Source organism: Jatropha curcas, chromosome 7 (genome assembly GCF_041381405.1).
Source record: "Jatropha curcas cultivar XTBG-Jc1 chromosome 7, XTBG_Jcur_1.0, whole genome shotgun sequence".
Taxonomy (NCBI): domain Eukaryota; kingdom Viridiplantae; phylum Streptophyta; class Magnoliopsida; order Malpighiales; family Euphorbiaceae; genus Jatropha; species Jatropha curcas.
Window position 1 is genome coordinate 7,845,759 of NC_143157.1, and position 20,722 is coordinate 7,866,480.

Here is a 20,722-nt window from a genome sequence, read left to right on the forward strand (position 1 = left end):
CCACAAACCATCTATTTATTGTAAGGGGATATAAATCTCTTACTAAATTAAAATAATAATAGTTACAAATTATTCAGTAACGAAAAAGAAAATAAAAAATTATTATTAAGAATAAAACTCTTTTAAAACTCACCTAACGAAAAAATATTTCAATGTATATAGATGTAAATATATGAATAAAATATTATATATATTTTTTAAATTAAAATTTTCAACTATTTATCAATTTTATTATGTAAATTTTTCTTTGAAAATTTACTTTTTCAAAAAATATATCCAATGAAATCTTATAAATATAAAGAAAAAATATTAATAAAAATAATATACTTTTTTCTTCTTTTTTTATCTCTCCTAAATAAAATATTATATATATTTTATTTGCAAATTTATTTTTAAAAAATATGTCCAATCAAATCATACAAATATAAAAAAAAGAATATATTTTCTTTTTTTTTATCTATATCCTAAAATATTTTCGTTAAAAATGTTTCTAAGTTTGACAAAAATTAAAAAGAATATTTCAAATTAAAAATTTAAGAAGCTTCTTAATAGATTTTGACTTTCAAAAAATAAAAAATGAAACATCATCATCTCATCATCAGCATCTCACCATGAAAAAGATTTGGATAAAATATCAACAATCACTATGATCCACATAGATAATTCTTGCAAGTTCAACCATATACATTTTTCATTTTGAGATTGCATTATTTTAGTGTAAAAAAAGTCAATTTTCTAGAAGTGTGTTTTTTTGACATAGCTTCGATGGTAACATCTTGTCTTGGTTTATATATATATAGTGGCTGCCTAACTCTTTGCAGTGTCCACTCCATAAAAATTAGCAACTTTGTCTCCTACTCAAAACATAACATAAAATTGCAGGATATGGAAGCAAAAATGGTGAATCTTGGGAGCTCTCTTATTGTTCCTTCTGTTCAGGAATTAGCTAAAGTGCAAACAGATGTTATTCCTCCAAGATACATACGCCAGGAATCTGATAGTGGTGTTTCAGTTATGGAGATTCCAGTTGTTGATATGCAGAAGCTACTCTCTCAGGAATCTGAATTGGACAAACTTCACTATGCTTGCAGACACTGGGGTTTCTTCCAGGTATATGTAAATAGACACCAATTATTCATATTTGCAATCGCTTACCAATCACTGTACTATCTTCAGTTATATGCTAATCTATATACGGGGTATGTTCGTCAAAATTAGTTATGTTGGTAGCTGTTAGTTGTTTTAGTAGGGTTTAGCCGTTTAAATAACTTGTCATAAAACAGTAAAATCTAAAGTTTTGTTCGGCAAGAACTTTTTAAGCTGTCTTTGGCATTTTGACCAGTCAAAACACTAAAATGTTATATTTTTTACAATGTTTGGTAATATAGTGTTTGAACTAACTTTTATAGGTTAAGTTAGTGTTGTATAAAAAGTTAATCCATATAACGTTTAACTTTTAGTATTTTATGAAAAAGCTACTCAAACAGCTAACAACTAAAAGTTACCAAAAAAACTAATTTTACTAAACTGACCCTAAATATTAGAGGAGTTAACCTTTTATAAAATGCCTACTTTAAGCTTCAAAAGTTACTTCAAATGTTATGTTACTGAACACTGTAAAAAAATGTTTTGGATAATGTTGAAAAAAGAAATTTAGGATTAATATTTAACTGCTTTGAGATCTTTATAATTATAATATATGAAAGTCCTTCTATCATGAAGATAAAATTTTAATATGAATTATATATATATATATATATATATATATATATATATATATAATGAGGTTTTTCAAAGTGAGTCTTTACCAATTCACAAAAAGAAAGAGTAAGCTTTTTTATTTTTTATTTAGTTGCAAATGTATAATAGATATTTGTTTTTCTTATGTGAAAGGAGACTACCAAAAGAAATGGAGGTTGCAACCACTTATGGGCCCATAAAAAAAATTTATATTATCTATTTTTAGCTTTCTGGAAGAACAAAAGATTTAATTGATCTCATGACAAAGACAAAAACCAAATACCAACAGATATTTCAAAGCCTACCACCAGTAGATTTCATGCTAGCTGTAATAGCAACCAAAAGTTATAAAATAATGCTGTAGGAGAATATATAATTTAGCTCTTAGAAAAAAAAAATTTTATGGAGCTCTGAATTTTAGAGTCGATCTCACGACACTTTGAATTTTATTATTTTTTTAAATAATTTCATACCCTATACTAAAAATATCAATCTTTTTAAGGTTTTTTTTTTTTTTTTTGTTTTATATGCAAAATGTTAATTGATATGTGATTAATATAACTTCTGAAATAATAATCTTTATATTTTTTAATTATTCAATAATTATTTAATCAATCTAATTTTATAAATTTAGGTGTTTAATAATCAAGTAAAATATTTCTAATAAGTCTACTTTTATGATTTGAAATGTTCAATTGGTCAAAGTAAAAATTAAGAATGTCACAAGATTTTTTGTGAAAAGACTTGAGCTAAATTTATATATTTAGGCAAATGTTCGGCTGCCAAATACAAAGAACCAAATTCTCTTCCAATCATAGATTGGGATAGGATGAAGGCATCGCCATCATCCCTTTAAAATTCTAAAATTCTAAGTATTTATTTTTCATTTGTTTCAAATTATTTTCTTATTTTCAGAGAAAAAGTTAATTTTTATGTTTTTTATTTAGTCCCTATTATTTTTCATTTTTATCAATAGAACCATGTATTATAATAGAATCTGTAACTTTTATTTTTCTTGCTTCTTGATTTAAGGATTAAATTTTGATTAGTTTGAAAATTAATTTAATACAAGCCAATTAATTAAAATAGAATAGCATGAATTATTTAATAATTAATATAAGTTTATATTAAAAACAAACCTGAGAAAAAAGTATATTGTAGTTATAATAACTATATATTTTTTAATATGTGTGAATGCCAAACTAAACCAAGAGTTATGGGATGGAAGATATTTTTTAATATCTTCTAATTTTATTCTTATCTTTTTGGTATCTCCACTAAATAAGTATTTATTGCTTAGATAATTAACAAGTTATTTAAGATCTATTTGGCAATATTAATTGTTTTAATATTTAGGATCTGTTAGAGAATATTAGGTGTTAGTCGTTATAGCTAACAATGTAGCTATTTATATAGCGGTTTAAATTACATAACTTAAAATGACGAGAAGGACATTAGTAAACGTTATCTAATGACAAGAAGGACATTAGATAACTTAAAACGTTAATAGCTATTTTTATATAGCTATTTATACAATTTTTTCTAAAGTCTAAATGTTGAAGGTTATTCGTGGAAAATATATTATTAAACGATAATATATAAATTGTATACGAATTGAGCTATAACTTTTTATAATTTTTTGTAATAAATATAATTCTATATCTGAGTTTTATTTATGCTTAAGGAATTAAATAACGTGAAATTAAAGAATTAAATAAACATATATTTTAATTTTATTATTAAGGTAAAAAAAGGGTGAAAATTAAATTTTTTTTCATATATAAAACACGTTCTTCCCTCACAAAATATCCTATCATGTTTGGTGGCTTTGACTATTCATAGATGCATCTCTCTTTTTTCCAGTAGATATGAATGGTCAAATTTGACTCGTGGAAACTGATTCAACAATATATAGATCTTTTTATTAAAAGGGTAATATATTGTAGTGCATTTAGTAATTTTTCTTATGGCTATATTATTTTTATTATTCAATTAAAAATCATAAATACAGTTTTTAATTTAATTCTTTATTTTTTGAAATAAAACTTGGTTCATGTATGAGAGAGAGACAAGAAATAATTTAATTCTTTAATATTAAATGAGAAAAAGTACCGAATTTAGGTATAGAGCCTATATGGAGCACTCTTGAAATTTGGTAGTTAGCATTTATTCCCTTCGAGAACCTATTCAGTGTGAATTCAAATTAGTAAAGTCAATAAATCTTTTATATCGTTGTGATTTTCAAAAAAAAAAAAAAAAAAAGTGTTTTTAAGCAAGCATTTGTGATAAGATGATTTTTACAAATAATATTTATAAGTTTGAGAAATTATAATAAAATTAATTTATGTAATGATAAATAATAAATTTGATTTAAAGTAGCAAACTATAGTGAAATAATTAATCTAACATGACAAACATTTTTTGCAGCTGGTAAACCATGAGGTGGAATATTCACTTCTAGAGAAGATAAAGAAGGAGGTTAAGGACTTGTTCAATCTCTCAATGGAAGAAAAGAAAAAGTTTTGGCAATATCCAGGAGAAGTAGAGGGTTTTGGGCAAGCCTTTGTTGTATCTGAGGACCAAAAGCTTGACTGGGGTGATCTTTTCTTCATGGTCACCCAACCAATTCATGCAAGAAAACCCCATTTATTTCCAAACTTCCCTCTTCCTTTGAGGTCATCTTTATCTTCTATATTCTGTCATTCTTTATTTTTCTTGTTGTAGCTAATTGGGGCAGGCATTTGATTCAACCTAATCAAACCAATATAAAAAACAAATAAACTAAACTTTTTTTATAAGAAAAATTGAACCAAAACAAATTGTCTATATAAAGAGTCAGTTTAGTGTGGTTTAATTTTTCGGATTTTGACCTATTTTTCAGGTTAAATTAGTTTGGTTTTTAGATCTTTCAAAAATTGAACCAAATAGAAAAACTTTTAGCTTTTTCCTATCAAAACTAAATTAGTTGTTTCCATTTAGTTAGATAATCTATTAGCTAATCAGTTGAAACTTATCTTGTTGTAGAGACACCTTGGATACTTATTCAACGGCAGTAAAAAATTTAGCCATGGTTATTCTAGCACATATGGCTAAAGCACTACACATGGAGGTAGATGAAATGAAAGAGATTTTTGAAGATGGACATCAGTCAATGAGGATGAACTATTACCCTCCATGTCTTCAACCGGACAAAGTCATTGGTCTTACACCACATTCAGATGCCTCTGGTCTCACAATCCTCCTTCAAGTTAATGAAGTAGAAGGTCTCCAAATTAAGAAAGACAATAAGTGGCTTTCTGTTAAGCCCTTCCCTAATGCCTTTATCATCAATATTGGGGACATTTTAGAGGTATTTTACTATGATTGGTAGTATTTTCTAGGACTCATAATTTATTTACGTGTTCTTTAATTATTTCACTTATGAATGACATACAGATTGTAACCAATGGGACTTACAGTAGCATTGAGCACAGAGCAACAGTGAATTCAGAAAAGGAAAGACTCTCAATTGCAACATTTTATGCTCCAAGATATAGTGCTGAAATAGGGCCAGCATCCAGTTTGATCACTAAACAAACTCCACAATTGTTTAAGAGAATAGGAGTTGAAGAATATTTTCAGGGCCTATTTGCTCGTGAACTCCATAGCAAATCTTATCTTGATACCCTGAGAATAGGAGAATAGTTGCTCAAAATTCAATTATGCTTACTAGACAAAACAATCGTCAAATATTATATCATATTTATATATGCTAAAAGTTGGAATATAATTTTTGAAATGCTTTAATAACATTCAACTAGAAGCTATTAGTTATTTATATATGTTAGTGTATGTAGCTCTGTAGCCAATTACACGGTTACATGTGGACATTAACATTTCATGTATTATAGATTTTAGTAATTAATAAATACATTATTTATCTTAATATTCAATTAATGAAATTGAGTAAAGATTAAGTCTATGAGATTATATTACTTTTCTAAGGAAATTATAATTATGAGTATATATGAAATACCTATAACTATTATATTCTTTCCTTTATAAAAGAAAGTAGTTGTTCTCATAGGTTAAAGTATTTATGAAACACCTATAACTAATATATAAGTATTTATTAATAATGATAAGTTCATTGAATTGACTACATAAAGAATCCATAGAGAGTGTATGGAAGACTCAAATGATCGTTACATAAGTGATATTTCGACTTGATATCACTAATCTATCTTATATAAGGACTATTATATTTTAACTTTTGCTACATGTGTTTCTATTCATAAGTAATAAATAAGAACAAAATGGATAAAAAAAATTAAATATCACCTTAGATAAATTAGTAGAATTATTCCACATAGTATTGATTAATTATGAAATCTTTGCAGAAGGTGCTTGTTGACCATGATTTCAGCACTGGGGCATGGGAGCAGGCTTAATTCTGGGTTTCAAGGTATAATAGGCTGAACTTAAGGCACAATGGGCCCCACCCATAGTACCAAGACGTAGGAAATTCCTCCATGGTTCCAACTGTGAACCCCTCCCCAAAATATCATAGCATAGGCATATGAATGCATGTTACTAAGGGCAGAAATGCACGTGAATATATGAGTTGCCACATTGTTTAATTATTTTAGGGTAAACTAGGAAAAAATCCTAAGTTGACTCCAATTTTAATTAACCTAATTACTAGATTAATTATCCCAATGTTTAAGGCTTGGTCTACTAACCCGAGGTGGATCCCGAGACTATGTCATGCTGATGAACTAACCTATGAATGAATGCTTTGCAAGGAAGATGATGTAATTGGACCAATGAAAATGTTTATGTGATTTCGACTTGCCGCCCGGGGTTAAATCCCGAACGTGCCTACGTACTTCCGTTTGAATGGAAGATCAAAGTCGACATAGTTCGATTGGCCTCTTTTAGAGGGCTTTGAATGGGTATGCTTAATGCATGAGTGTGTGTATGCTTTGTGCATTTTGTTTAGGCATTTTGCCTGAAAATTGATTGATTTGATTAGGCATTTGTTGCCAAAAATGTTGATTTAAGGCTTTTAGCCAAAAAAAGAATGATTTAGGCAATTGTTGCTAAAAATTGATTGATTGGACGTTTGTCGCCAAAATGCTTGATTTTAAGGCTTTTAGCCAAAAAAATTGATTAATTTGAAGGCTTTTAGCCAAAAATGTTGATTTAGGCAATTTATTGCCAAAAGTTGATGATTGGGCGATTGTCTCCAAAATTGATTGATTTAAGGCAATTTATTTACCAAAAATGATTATTTGAAGGCTTTTAGCCAAAATTTTGATTTAAGCGATTTGTCGCTAAAAAAAGAAGATTAATCTCACTTATAGGCAATTTGTTTACCAAAAGTGATTGATTGATTTGTAATGTAGGCAATTGATTGCCAAGAAAAACGTGTTTAATGAAGGCTATTTAGCCACAATTATTGATTAATTGGACTTAAGCCGGGTTGTTCGAAATAAAGACGATTAAACCGTAGTTATTAATTAACTAGGTTCTTTAGCCAATATTGTCGAATTTAAGCTTAACACCACGATTATTGATTAACCGGGCATTAAAGCTTAATTATATTTAATTGAGGCAATTTATTTGCCGAATTGATGATTTGAATGCATTTATGCAGTTGTAGAATTAAGAGTAGAAGAGAAGCATGCATGAAGTGCTAAAATTAAATAGGCAGAGTTTAGTTTATGTACCTAATTTAATCGACGGCCACTTCTTAGCTTCAGCTTGAAAAAAACTCCGAATTAAGCTCCTCGTTTGGGGAATATTAATTTAATTTAAGTGGCCAAATATCAAAGCAAGAAAGCAATAAAAGCTAAATTAAAAAATGCAGAAAAGCAGTAAAAGAATCGCAAGGAGCGTAGGGGAGAAGGAGCGTCCGTCAACACAGACTGAGTGAGTAAAACTGAGGGCCTCGGGGCCAATTTATAGGCAAAACGGACTGTTTCGGCGGCCTGGGCCGCCGGATCCCGGAGGCTCGATCCGCCGGGGCCGGCCGCCGCCGCTGCCGGTGAGGGCGGCTGCAGCCGCTGTCGCTGCCGGCGAGAGTGGCTATCGCCGCCGTGAAGGGGGGCCGCCGCCGCCGCAGCGGCCGGCGCACTTTCTAGTTTTACTTTCCGGAGGCTTTTCCGGGAGTTCCGGACCTCCAAAAAATATTCTGGGACCAGTTCCGCGATCCTCGTGACGTCCCAGACGTTTTAAGTACCATATTGGCATACCTCCGGTAAATTTCCAAAATGGCCTCTGGTCTGGCCGAACTGTTTGCAGTCCGGAAAAACTGGCTTTTTGAGCCTCAAAATTTGAGTATTCACACCAACACATCAAGAATCAGCTCAATTGGACATCGTTCGGACCTCAAACCAACTCCTAGAAGTGGAAAGGTTCACAAATTAAAGATAGCGTCACCTTAAGTTCCAAGGCATAATAGGCCTGATCTAAGGCATCATGGGCCCATTCATGGTACCAAGATGTACGAAATTTCGTCATGGTTCTAACGCATTAAGAATCAACTCAATCAGACATCGTTTGGGCTTCAAACTAGCATCCAGAAGCGAAACAGCGCAAAAAATCAGACCAGACTGCATAGGTACCAAGGACCCCTAGATTAGTACCGGGGGTCCCCAAAATGGTACCGACCACCTCCAGATCGTTACCGAACATGGTTGTCAAAGAAGGACTGGCCGATACCGATTTTGAGGTAGTAGCTACCGAATTTGAGGTGGTCTTTACCGATTTTGACGCGCTGAGCAGCCCCTTTTACCTATAAAAAGGCACTTCTCCCAATCATTTCCCACCTCTTATGGCTTGATTGAATGTTTCTCAAGCCTCAATGACTCTCTGTCTCTCTCTCAAGTGTGATTCTAAGATAATATAGTCCAACCTTGCTCTTCTTCCTTAGTTGAGTTTAGGCCCGACTTGATTCTCAAAGTCGATCCTTTTGACTTTCACCAACACTTTAGTCTTCCTTAGACTAAAGCTACTAGTTCATTAATTCATTATTAATTAATCTAAGGATTAATTAATAATTCGTTAAGTAGGGTCTTCGTGCCCATCCTTTGCTCTTTTGAAAAGAGACTCGACCTCTTTGGTGGTTTAAGCAACGTGGAACTCCAAAGCCGCACACACGCGCAAGCCAACCTCTCGACCCTGACTAGACATAGGGTATAATCACTAAAACTCAGACCTTTCTGAATTCAAGCCTGGTCCGTCTGGCATTCCAATATTTGTCAAGCTCAATTCGTTTGGCACCTTATAAATTGTTAAGCCTAGTTCGTCTAACACATAATATGCTTTGAAGCCCGGTATGACAAAACCACAAAGCCAGTTTTCAACCAAACCCGGTCCGTCCGGCATCCCATAAGCCACTCCCTGAGTGGCATCTTCAAAACCTGCCATCCTAATTGATGGTAGAACTTCTTGTGCCATGATCCTTATACGAATGAGGTATGAAGGCATACCTATAGATTTCAACCTAGTAGCGGGCCGCCGACCAAACTGACTGGTTGGGATTTAGGGGAATGTGTCGCACGACCTAGAATCCTCGATAAACGAGGCTAGAGTCAGGCTCCCCACTGAATCACACGCTTTTCAATTATTTTTGGTTTTAATGCTTTTGACTGTAAATTACCATGCATTATAGGTATGACCATGCATCGATAAACCAACATTCATGCAAAACATTAATTTTGATTTCTTAATTATGACCCAAACCACTGATTCATTCAAAAGAAGTCGAAAACCTAGTCCTCGAACCCAATGATTCGAGGCTAGTGCATTTTATCAAAAAGGCAAACTGAAATTAGAGTCCAACATGGGGTTTTTTTCTTAATCTTTCCCCGAAAACAACAACAAATTAAGGTGGCGACTCTAACACACCACACACCTGTCAAAGCACTCTAAAGAGCCAACACGACATCACTTAAGCGCTAAACCGAGCCATGATCAATTTAATCTGACTAATCTAAAACAAACAAAAAGGAATCGTAAGGAGTTCCTCCAGTTTCCGTGACGAACCGACTAATGGGCCCGTATAGATGAATTTTGCCTTCGGATCTTTCCCATGACGCTCGGAAGGGGGCTCACAGCTGGCGACTCCATTGGGAATTTAAACATTTTTAAACTAAAAAATGTATAAGAGGATTATCGAGTAGGCTTCGAATCTCTGATTTGGTCTAATGAAAAATCGCCTTTGTCTAAATTCAAGTGCATCATTTGGGATCCTTTCCCATTATTAGAATTAAGTAAACCAAGCTGCAATTATCACTTAGAGGCAATCTTCCTTAGAGCTGCCTTGGGTCAAAAAAGCTGCTCACCCAATCCTGGGCACCCCGTTCCTTATGGTATGGTAAAGGATTTGGCGTAGCAATCGTTCCATTTGATACGACATGGTCAAATGATAAGGTATATTCCAACTCTAGCGGATGGGACCCTTTAAACCAATCCACCAAAAGCATGTAATGACCCTAGATCTGATCCCTAGGATTATATGCACCCAGAACATCATGAAACCATTTTTGCATGACATTCACGCATTCAAGCATTTCATGTCATGGACCAAGAAGTAACCTAAACACTAACCAATGGTCCAACCTAAACACTAAACCAATGGTCCAACCCAAACCCATGGTCTAATCCAAACACCAACCAGCGATCATACCTAGGCACCAACCAGTGGTCAACCTACACATCAACCAGTGGTCAACCTAAGCACAAAATCCCAACTTGAAGAGATGTACTCGACTGAAAGACATACCCCTGAGGCTCAAACACTGACTTGAGCACCTCAAAAATTACCAAAAGCCTTAAACCTGACCTAAGCACCTAAATTAGGAGCAATGCTCGATCAAGCCCTCAAATATTGACTCATGAATTGTTCTTATTTTCCCTAAGCTTAAACACTGACCTAAGCACCCCTTATTACCAAAAGCCTTAAACCAAACCTAAGCGCCCAAACTAGGGGCAATGCCTGATCAAGCCCTCAAATCTTGACTCGTGCATTGCTTTCCACCATCCTAAAGCCTCAGACCCCGACCTCAGCAAATACCTTCTAAGCACCACTTATTACCAAAAGCCTTAAACCAGACATAAGCACCCAAACTAGGGATAATGCCTGATCAAGCCCTCAAATCTTGACTCGTGCATTGCTTTCCACCATCCTAAAGCCTCAAACCTTGACCTAAGCAAATACTTACTTGTTTTCCCTGAGCCTCAAACACCGACCTGACCACCCTTTATTACCAAAAGCCTTAAACTAGACCTAAGCACCGAAACTGAGGGCAATGCCGGATCAATCCCTCAAGTCTTGACTCGCGCATTGCTTTTCATCATCCTAAAGCTTCAACCCTGACTGAGCAAATACCTACTTGTTTTCCAAAAGCTTTCTTTACTGACCTGAGCACCCTTCATTACCAAAAGCCTTAAAACCAGACCTAAGCACCCAAACCAGGGGCAATAACTTGATCAAAGCCTTAACTACTGATCTCGGCATTGCCTACCACACATCCTAAGTCTCAAACACTGACCTGAGCCACCAAATGCCTAGAAACCTCAACCCCTGACCTGAGCATTGCCTTCTAATTTTTTGAGCCTTGAAATTGATTCGACCTACTAAAAAGCCTTAAATCTAACCTAAGCACCTAAACTTGGGGCAATGCCTCGATCAAAGCCTGAAGTATTGATATGAGCATTCTTGTCCAACTTTCCAAAGCATCAAAACTGACCTGAGTCCTTCCAGTAACCTTCAATTTGACCTAAGTATACTTCAAGCCTTGATCTTGAGCATCACCAGAAACCTCAAATCTGATGTGAGTACACTTCAAATCTCAAGACTGACCTGAGTCCACTGGGATCTTCAAATCTGAACTCAGCGACACTGAATCACCAAAAGCCTTAAATCGACCTAAGCACCTCAAATACCGACCCAAATGTCATTATATGCTTTAAGCCTGACCTAAGCAAGCACTAACCTTTGTTTTTGACTATTTCTTTCAGAGAACAAAGTATAGCTAATCCCACTACGGACTAGAGACAGATGATCATTGACATGTTCCAAAAGCAAGAAACCCACATCCGGAACATGCTCGATGAACAACGATACAAACTCCAAGCTGCCATGAATGCTCAAAAAGAAATCATCTTAGAGGAAGTAAGAGTTATGCTAAGCCCTAACCAAAATGGTTCACCACAGAACTCTCTTATACCTCCAAACCAGAACATGGAGCCCGATGAGAATAACCTCCACCGAATCCCCCTAATCGAAGATATTGGCAACCTAATTGCCTATGACCCAAAACTTGAAGGTGCCACCACCTCCAACATCATTACCCCTCTGTCTCTAACCATAAAGCAAGGCTCTGACCATTCCTCCCCTTCATTCTTCACAAGGTGGAGTGGCATAGGTTCCTAAATGTTGAATCCCAGCCTGAAAGAACCATTGCAGGCTCTTCCTCCACCACCAAGCAGAAATATGGGGTCGGGAAAAGATCACTTCAACCCACAATACTACCATAACATGGAGATAGGTCTTGCTCGGCACAATCTTCAAATTGTGAGACAAAGGCCCACAGAACCCTCCTCTTCATCCCTTGAGAAGTGGAGAGGTAAAAGCTCCTCCTCCTGCCCCGAGACCACTTCGCCAGCATGCTAACTTGGGAGCGCCATTGTTTGTCTTCTACCTAAAAGCCCTTGAGGACAACCTCATCAAGCCTTTCGCACCAAGAGCACCACCTAACCCAATACCTAGGGGGTACAATGTCAATGCTTACTGCGCACTCCATCAGGGGCTACAACATCATACCAATGAATGCAGAGCCTTAAGAAATTGTATACAAGACCTCTTATAGAGTGGCCGACGCTCTCCCATTCAATCCAAGCCAAGCACCAGTACAGATCTCATTCCTCAACCTCAACCCAAGAAATAGAGAAAGACCTTGATTCTGTAAGAACCAGTATAACCAAGCACTTTCCTTCAACCAAAAAGCCTCAAATTTGACATAAGCACCATTAAACTACTTCATCCAAGTTGCATGCTTTAATCTAACCAAAGCAAACTCAAACCCTCTTTTGTCTCCCTTCTTAATCCAGATAGAAACAGATCCCATCAAACCAAGCATCTCTTGAGAATTGGTCTTTGGAAGAGGCCATACAGGAGTCCCTAGTATCCATTAAGTCTAAGTCTGAGCCTGAGTCATAAACTGAAAGTGAGTCAAAGTCTAATTCCTTAGAGTCTATAGCTTTTCTTTGTGTTTTTATAAGACTATAGCGGTCTTTTTGTCAAACCTAATGTAGATGCCATTTGAGGCTCTTTTATTTATAATGAAAAGTTCCACTTTCCCTTATTACCACTTTCTCTAGCCTGGGTGAGATTGCTAAAAAAAAAAAAAAAGAATAAATGTTGGCACTAAATTTAAATCTAGCATGGGGCCGACAGAGCTCATTAGACAATATCCAGATTGCTTCACAATGGGGTAAATCCAAAAATTGCTCCCACCTATGGACAAATCAAGCCAATCAAGAAGAAAACTCTGAGAACAGAAGTCAAAGAACTCATTGAGAATTAAGGACAAAGGACTTCCATCAGAATGCCAACCAGGGCAATGCCTCCTCCATTGACTCATGGGACAGGAACAGACCCCTATGTTGACAAGAAGAAAGCTGGTCGCCCAAGACAAAATAGGCTCAAAAGTGCCATGACCAGTTAAAAAGAAGACTTGAAGCCCTCAATCAGAATCAAGGTTGTCAACAAAAAATAACTTGGTACTTTAACAAGAGGATCCAAGATTGTGAGAAGGGTACCTGTACTCAAGAAGATCAAAATTCTTGTACACGGTCCCCGGGGCAAAATCATGCTAAACCGGGTAAGCCCTTCATATCCTGAAGAAGATTCTCTTTGAAGGTATTATCATCCAGTCAGACATTGATGGCAACAAATTTACAAACCCTCACAATTTGGATCAGCCAAAGAGGTACTCCGTGCGAATGTAATCAGGCATTAGCACCAGAAATCTTGCCCCCTTATGTCACTGTTAAGCTGAACTGTGGTAACCTGAACTCCTGGAAATATGTTCCACAAGTATAGGATACGTAGGTAGCCCAGCCTGTGGGTGCGGTCATAATAATAATAAATATATATTTTCCCCTTTCATGAAAATTCCAAATTTTCACTATGCCAACTAAAACAAAAAGAGAAAAAGAAAAAAAAATTCAAAATCAAACAAAAGTTGAACTGAAAACCTGTAAAGGGCGGTTTAAGCAAAAGTAGAAATAGCTAAGTTAAAAACTTGCAAGGGCAAGTGGCTTAGGCAAAATTAGAAAAGCCCATTAAGTCAAAAACCCGAAAGGGTGGCTTAGGCAAAAGTTAGGGCAACTTGCTAAATCGAAAACCCGTGGGGGTAGTTAAGGCAAAAACTAAGGCATAAAGCAGTAATCTCATAAAGGCAAAACTGAGTGTCCTTTTCATAATATGTGTCAAAATGATTTCTCTTTTACATGTCTCTAAAGCAGTATGAGTCATGAAAAATAAAGTCATCGAAGCCCTATCATCTAAGCATTTATCATCTACCTCCCATCATTACCTAGTGTCAAGTGTTCATCCCTATATAATATAGGATAGAATATATTGGAAGCCCTATAAAAAATAGGCCGAACCATTCACTCCTAGTCAAGATCCAAAATCAGACATGGGTTAAAAGACAAAAGTCAAAATCTAATCCGATGAGTCAAAATGCACTGTAGGTCTAAGAAACCTGTCTGCATCACCTTGGATACATGTCTCTAGAGTCTTCTAAGTCATTTGAGTTCTCAAACATGATAGGGTTGAGAACTATCTCTGATGTCACCCTGTATCTACCCTCATCCCTCTACTCAGTCTTGCTTTACGGTTTCTCTCATGGTCTCTATACTCTGAAATCCGTCCTCTCTAAAAAGCATGCAAAACTAGACTTTCCACCTTAATTTAGAAAACAGGCATTCACATGCAAACCCATCCCTGGCATTCCTGAAAGCATGCCAATCTGACCAAAAACCCAGAGCCAATTTAGAAATGGCTACTTGAAGTAAAACCAGACCTTGCAACCAATAACAAGCATCCATATGCAAACCATTCATAGATCAGATAGACTCATCTATACCCACCTTCATGTCCAACCGGACCCAAAGTAAAGCCAGACCTTACACCCAAAATCAAGAAAATATGTATTTCCCCAACCTATTCACAGATCAGACAGACTCAGCTGTACCCACCTATGATATCTAGCTTTATCTAAAAAGCAACCAAACCAAACCAGACACCTAAACCAGTTCAGAATTGGTTACCTGAAGCAAAACTAGACATTGCACCAGAACCCAAAAGACAGGCACCTACATGCAAACTATTTAACCATTAGACTGACCTAGGTGTGCCCATTCTTAAGATTAGACAGATTCAGCTGTGCCCATCTTTGTATCCAGTCTTACTTGAGTCAGAATCAAACATCAAATCAGAATCTAGAAGACAGGCACCCATGTGCAAATTATCCTACCCATCAGACAGTTCCAATTGTACCAACCTTCAACAACTAGCCTTTCCCAAAGGCATGCCAGCCAGATCAGAAACCTAAGCCAATTCAAAATTGATTACCTAAGCAAAACCAGACCTTTGCACAAGAACACAAAAGACAGGCACCCACGTGCAAACCATCTTAACCACCAGTTAGAACCAGCTGTACCGATTCCTAAAAATTTGACAGACTCAGTTTGTCACACCTTACCTTACTGTAGTATATATGATTATGAAGAGGTGGGGATAACCATGCCATTTTCCACCCATTTTACAGCCCAAGTCGGTCAAGAAGAGAGGAGGAGAGTTTTGATAACAAATCAAGCAAAAAGGAGGTGAAAAGCATGATACTACATTCTAATGCTTAATTTGCATTCCTATAGAAGTGCATGTATGTATATTGTGTAGTATGAAGTTAATATGAGTATTAATCTCATGCTACAGCTTCTGAGAGAAAGGGAGTTGAGGAAAGGCATAGTACACTAACCTGAGCTAGAGGGCTCCCCTAGCCTTTTTCCTCTAGCAACCACCCTCTCCTCAACTCCCTTTCTCTCAGAAGCTGTAGCATGAGATTAATACTCATATTAACTTCATACTTTATGAAATGCAGAATTTCAGCATATGAGCAGCTTGCATTCCATTGGCTATATCTTAATTTCCTCATATCCATTTGCCCTGAAATTTTTACGGAATGTTCCCATGGATGGTTTAATTACATACTGAAATCCTTTTCACACCTTAGATACATAATAGAAATTCATACAATCATAATTTACATGTATCTGCTCAAATATACATAGATGTTCTGTTAATGTTTAATACATCATACATATTCCAAAAGAAGTCAAATATACAACAGCTACATCAATAGCATACATCTTGGTCCCGCCTGGATGCATAGCAATTGGAGAATCATGTGCTTCCTTCAAGATGAGATGTCTCAAATCTAAATCTGAAGGAACATATAACCGGTCCCGAAATCATAATAACCCATCTTTACTGACAGAAACTTCTGGTCATTTACCATCTTGTGTCTCTGAAAGAATCTTTTGATATTTATCATCAGTCAATATTGCTGCTCTAATCTGATCAACTAGTAGAGGCTTCACCTGAAGATTAACTAACACCCAATTGTCAGAAATCGTCTCAACATTTCATTTCGCAAACACTACTAAAATCATTCAGTCATGGCCACCCCTCATACTACAGTTATCAATTGGCCAACATCCTCCTCTTTCAAGGTATAAGAGGCATAAAATTCATTTACATTAGTCCTATTAGGTATCAACCAAGTGTATTTAATATTCTAAACCCCACTTAAGAAAGGTCATACTGAAATTACCGTTTTTAAGGCTTTCCGGGTAAAATCGTGCTTTACCAAGAAGTCATTCCTCTTTAACTCATTTTTGATTTCCTTTAATCTTTCAAATTGATTTGTAATCACATTAATTACTATTTAATTAATATTCACATCCTCAATATATAGTGTTTCCCATTATTCTAAGTTTTCCTTTCATTCGGATAACCGAATTCATCGAAAAAGCTAGAATAGCAGGAACTACAAAGTTGAGGATATGACACAGTTATACCCATTTTCAATACCCAGCCTTTCCTGAAAGCACCTCAATCCATTTAGAAACTCAAGCCAATTCAAAAATGGCCACCTGCTGCAAAACTAGACCTTACACTAGAAGACAGGCACCGATGTGCAAACTATCCTACCCATCAGATAGACCTAGCTATACCTATCCTAAAATTTGATAGACTCAGCTATACCCATCTTCAATAACCAGCATTTCCTGAAAGCACCTCAATCCACTCAGAAACACAAACCAATTCATAATTGGTTATCCTAGAGCAAAGCCTGATATTGCACCATAATCCAGAAAATAGGCACCCATGTGCAAACCTTCTCACCGACCATACAGACCTAGCTATACCCATCAGACAAACCTGAATGTATCCATCAGGTAGACCCAGTTTTACCCATCTAAAACCATACAAGCCCAGTTTTACCCATCTAACAAACTCAATTGTACCATCATCACTGAGCACTACCCCAAGCCTTATCGTTGGACTCCCTTTTCCAAATTACCAAATGTCTCAACTATCAACCTGAGCACTCATCCAATCCAACCTAAAAGCAAAAACAGGCCTTACATCCAAGACCTAGACAATAGGTATTCTGCTTACAACCTATTCATAGATCAATCACTCTCTATTGTACCCCACTATAAACACTTAGCCTTTTCCCAAAAAACTATAACTTGAGTCTGAAACCTAAACCAGTTCAAAAATGGTCACCGCATTCACTATTGCACGATATGCATACTATTTTATCTACTAACCATGACTTTCAGGCCAGTAATCAAAGCGAATCAGGATAATCGGTGCCAAAGCCAGAATTAACAAGGCAACCAGTGCAAAAATCAGAAGATCAGTGTAGCTTAGTGCAAGTTCAAAACAGGCAATCAGTGCAAATTTCCACCAGTACAGCTTAGTACAATACTTTGAAACCGACATTCAGCGTAACCACTCCGAAACGGGCATTCAGTGCAACTATCCCCAATAGGCAATCAGTGTAAATCAGTCAAAGATAGGCAATCATCAAACATTCAAGAATAGGCAGCCAGTGCAATACTCCGAAATAGATATTCAGTGCAAACACCTCGGAATGGGCAATCAATATAATTTCTAGTTCAAGCGATTCAAATCAGGGCAACCAGCACTAAATTCAGAGAATCAGGGGAACTAGTGCCACAATCAGGCAATAGCACAACCCATCAGTCAAAAATAGGCAATCAGTGTAAACATTCAAGAATCGGCAGCCAGTGCAATACTCTGAAATAGGCATTCAGTGTGACCACTTCAAAACAGGCAATCAGGGCAAACATTCAAGAACAGGCAGCCAGTGCAATACTCTGAAATAGTCATTCAGTGTGACCACTTCAAAACAGGCAATCAGTGCAAACATTCAAGAACAGGCAGCCAGTGCAATACTCCGAAACAGGCAATCAATGAGATCACTCCGAAACAGGCATTTAGTGCAACTATCCCAAATATGCAATCAGTGCAAATCAGTCAAAGACAGGCAATCAGTGCAAACATTTAGGAACAGGTAGCCAGTGTAATACTTCGAAACATGCATTCAGTGCAACCACTCTAGAAGAGGCAAACAATGCAATGTCCAAGAATAGGCAATCAGTGCAACCAATCTTAAACAGGAAATTAGTGCAATCACTCAGAATAGGCAACCAGTGCAGTCCAGTCATAACATGCAGCTAGTGCAATATCCATAAATAGGCAATTAGTGCAACCGATAAAAAATAAGCAATCAGTACAGACCACCCATAACAGGGCAATCAGTGCTGAAATCCAGCAGAATCCAGTGCAGTCATGGATCAAAATAGGGCAATCAGTGCCAAGAACAGAAAACCAGTGCAATCAGTGTAGACACGGTTCAAAATAAGGCAATCAGTGCCAAGATCAGAAAATTAGTGCAATCAATGCAATCGCAGTCAGTGCAAGTTACAATTAAGTAATCAGTGTAAAACAAATACCTCCTCATTCCAACAAGGGGGAGCCTACAAAACAGATAAGATTAACCAAGTGAGTGGGCAATCCTTTTAAAATTGACCAAAGGAAAAACAATATTATAGAAGTGGACTTACCGGCTGACCTGTAAGAAAGCCAGGCCACGCCTCCTGAACTGTCATCAAAACCTAAAAGATCCAACCTGAAACTTAGTAGATCAACCAATCGATCAGGCTCGAGTAAGGAAGTGTCCACATCTACCGGGCGAGCACCAAAATGAATCCCCGTCTGAACTCAAAGGAAGTTAGTGTGCACTCTCCCAATCGACGTGTGAAAGGTGTCGGTGGTATCCCACTAACACTCTACCGAAGCCCTCCATAAGCCATGGTAGGCACTGTCAATCTCCAACATGGCAAAATGATCTAGATTGAAAGGGGATACCTAAACCCGAACCGTAGGATACCTCTGAAAGATGTGTCGAACGATACTTAGATCCTATAATGCCTTCTAGAATAGACGGTTGCCTAAAATGGGCACCATAGTACAAAGTGTTATATGTAGTAGAACTAACAAATCATGCAGGAAGACAGCAAGCAAGCAGGCTAATCATAGAATAACCAAACTCGAAACAGGTCTTTGGACTAACTATCAAGATATCCAAGCCGTCAATAGTGTTTCCAGACTAACTACAGGGTAATCAGCTTTAAAATAAGGTTTTCATACCAAGATCATATTAGAAACAAGGGTCTTTAGACCAACTACAAGGGTATCCGAGCCGTCAATAGGGTTTCCAGACTAACTACAGGGTAATTAGCCTTAAAACAGGGTTTTCAGACTAAGATCAGATTAGAAACAAGGGTCTTTAGACCAACTACAAGGGTATCCAGCCGTCAATAGGGTTTCCAGACCAACTATAGGGTAATCAACCTCAAAACAGGATTTTCAGACCACGATTAGATTAGAAACAAGGGTCTTTAGACCAACTACAAGGGTATCCAGGCCGTTAACAGGGTTTCTAGACCAACTACAGAGTAATTAGCCTAAGAACATGATTTTTAAACCAACTCCAGACAAGAAATAGGGTTTCCAAACCAACTACAGGATAGTCAGCCTCAGAAGCAAAGTAATCAGACTTAGAATAATTTAGACCAAGTCCAAATCAAAAACAGGGTTCTAGACCAACTCCAGAGTAAACAGATTAGGACAAGATTTGCAAACCAATCCCAAACAATTGGACTCTTGCCGGGACTGCCAACAGGGTCTAAGGAGGTTACCGCTTTGATCAGAGTTGAAAACAAGCCACTAGTGCAAAAGACAAGTTTTCCCAATAACTGGAGGTAAGACGGTAATTTTCAAACAATCAGACTCCTACCTACAGGGTCTAAGGAGGTTACAGCTTTGATTAGAGCCCAAAATAGGCCACCAGGGCAAAAGATCGATTTTCTCGCCAATAAGGGGTAAAATGGTAATTTTTAAATAATCAGACTCCTACTGAGACTAACTACAGGGTCTAAGGATGTTATAACTTTAATTAGAGCTGAAAATAGGCCACCAGGGCAAAATACCGATTTTTCGCCAACTAGGGGTAAAACAGTCATTTTCAGATAATCAGACTCCTATCAAGACTAGCTATAGGGTCAAAGGAGGGCATACCATCAATCAAACTCCTTTCAGGACTGCCTACAGGGTCTAAGGAGGTCACATGGACTTTTCAAAATCAGCTGAACTAGACCGGCTCCGAAAGAATATTCTCGGAATCAGACGAGACTCTCACAGGATGTTCCAAACATCACCATGACTTGCCAAGGTATGGCTTTCAGACTAAACGTCCATTCAGAAGTGCTAAAATCAGGGTCTATAAGCTCAGACATTGATCAGCTTTGATCTTCCGGAGAG

General features: G+C 36.6%; 1 protein-coding gene across 1 annotated transcript; it reads left to right on the forward strand.

Moving 5' to 3' along the window:
- Window positions 1–828: 828 nt before the first annotated feature.
- On the forward strand, window positions 829–5,672 carry LOC149494655 (protein SRG1-like). Its single transcript, XM_089723658.1, has 4 exons — window positions 829–1,110; window positions 4,168–4,415; window positions 4,765–5,089; window positions 5,176–5,672. Exons 1-4 carry the CDS (start codon window positions 886–888, stop codon window positions 5,422–5,424), a joined length of 1,047 nt encoding a protein of 348 aa, XP_089579784.1. The 5' UTR covers window positions 829–885; the 3' UTR covers window positions 5,425–5,672.
- The last annotated feature ends 15,050 nt before the right edge of the window (window positions 5,673–20,722 follow it).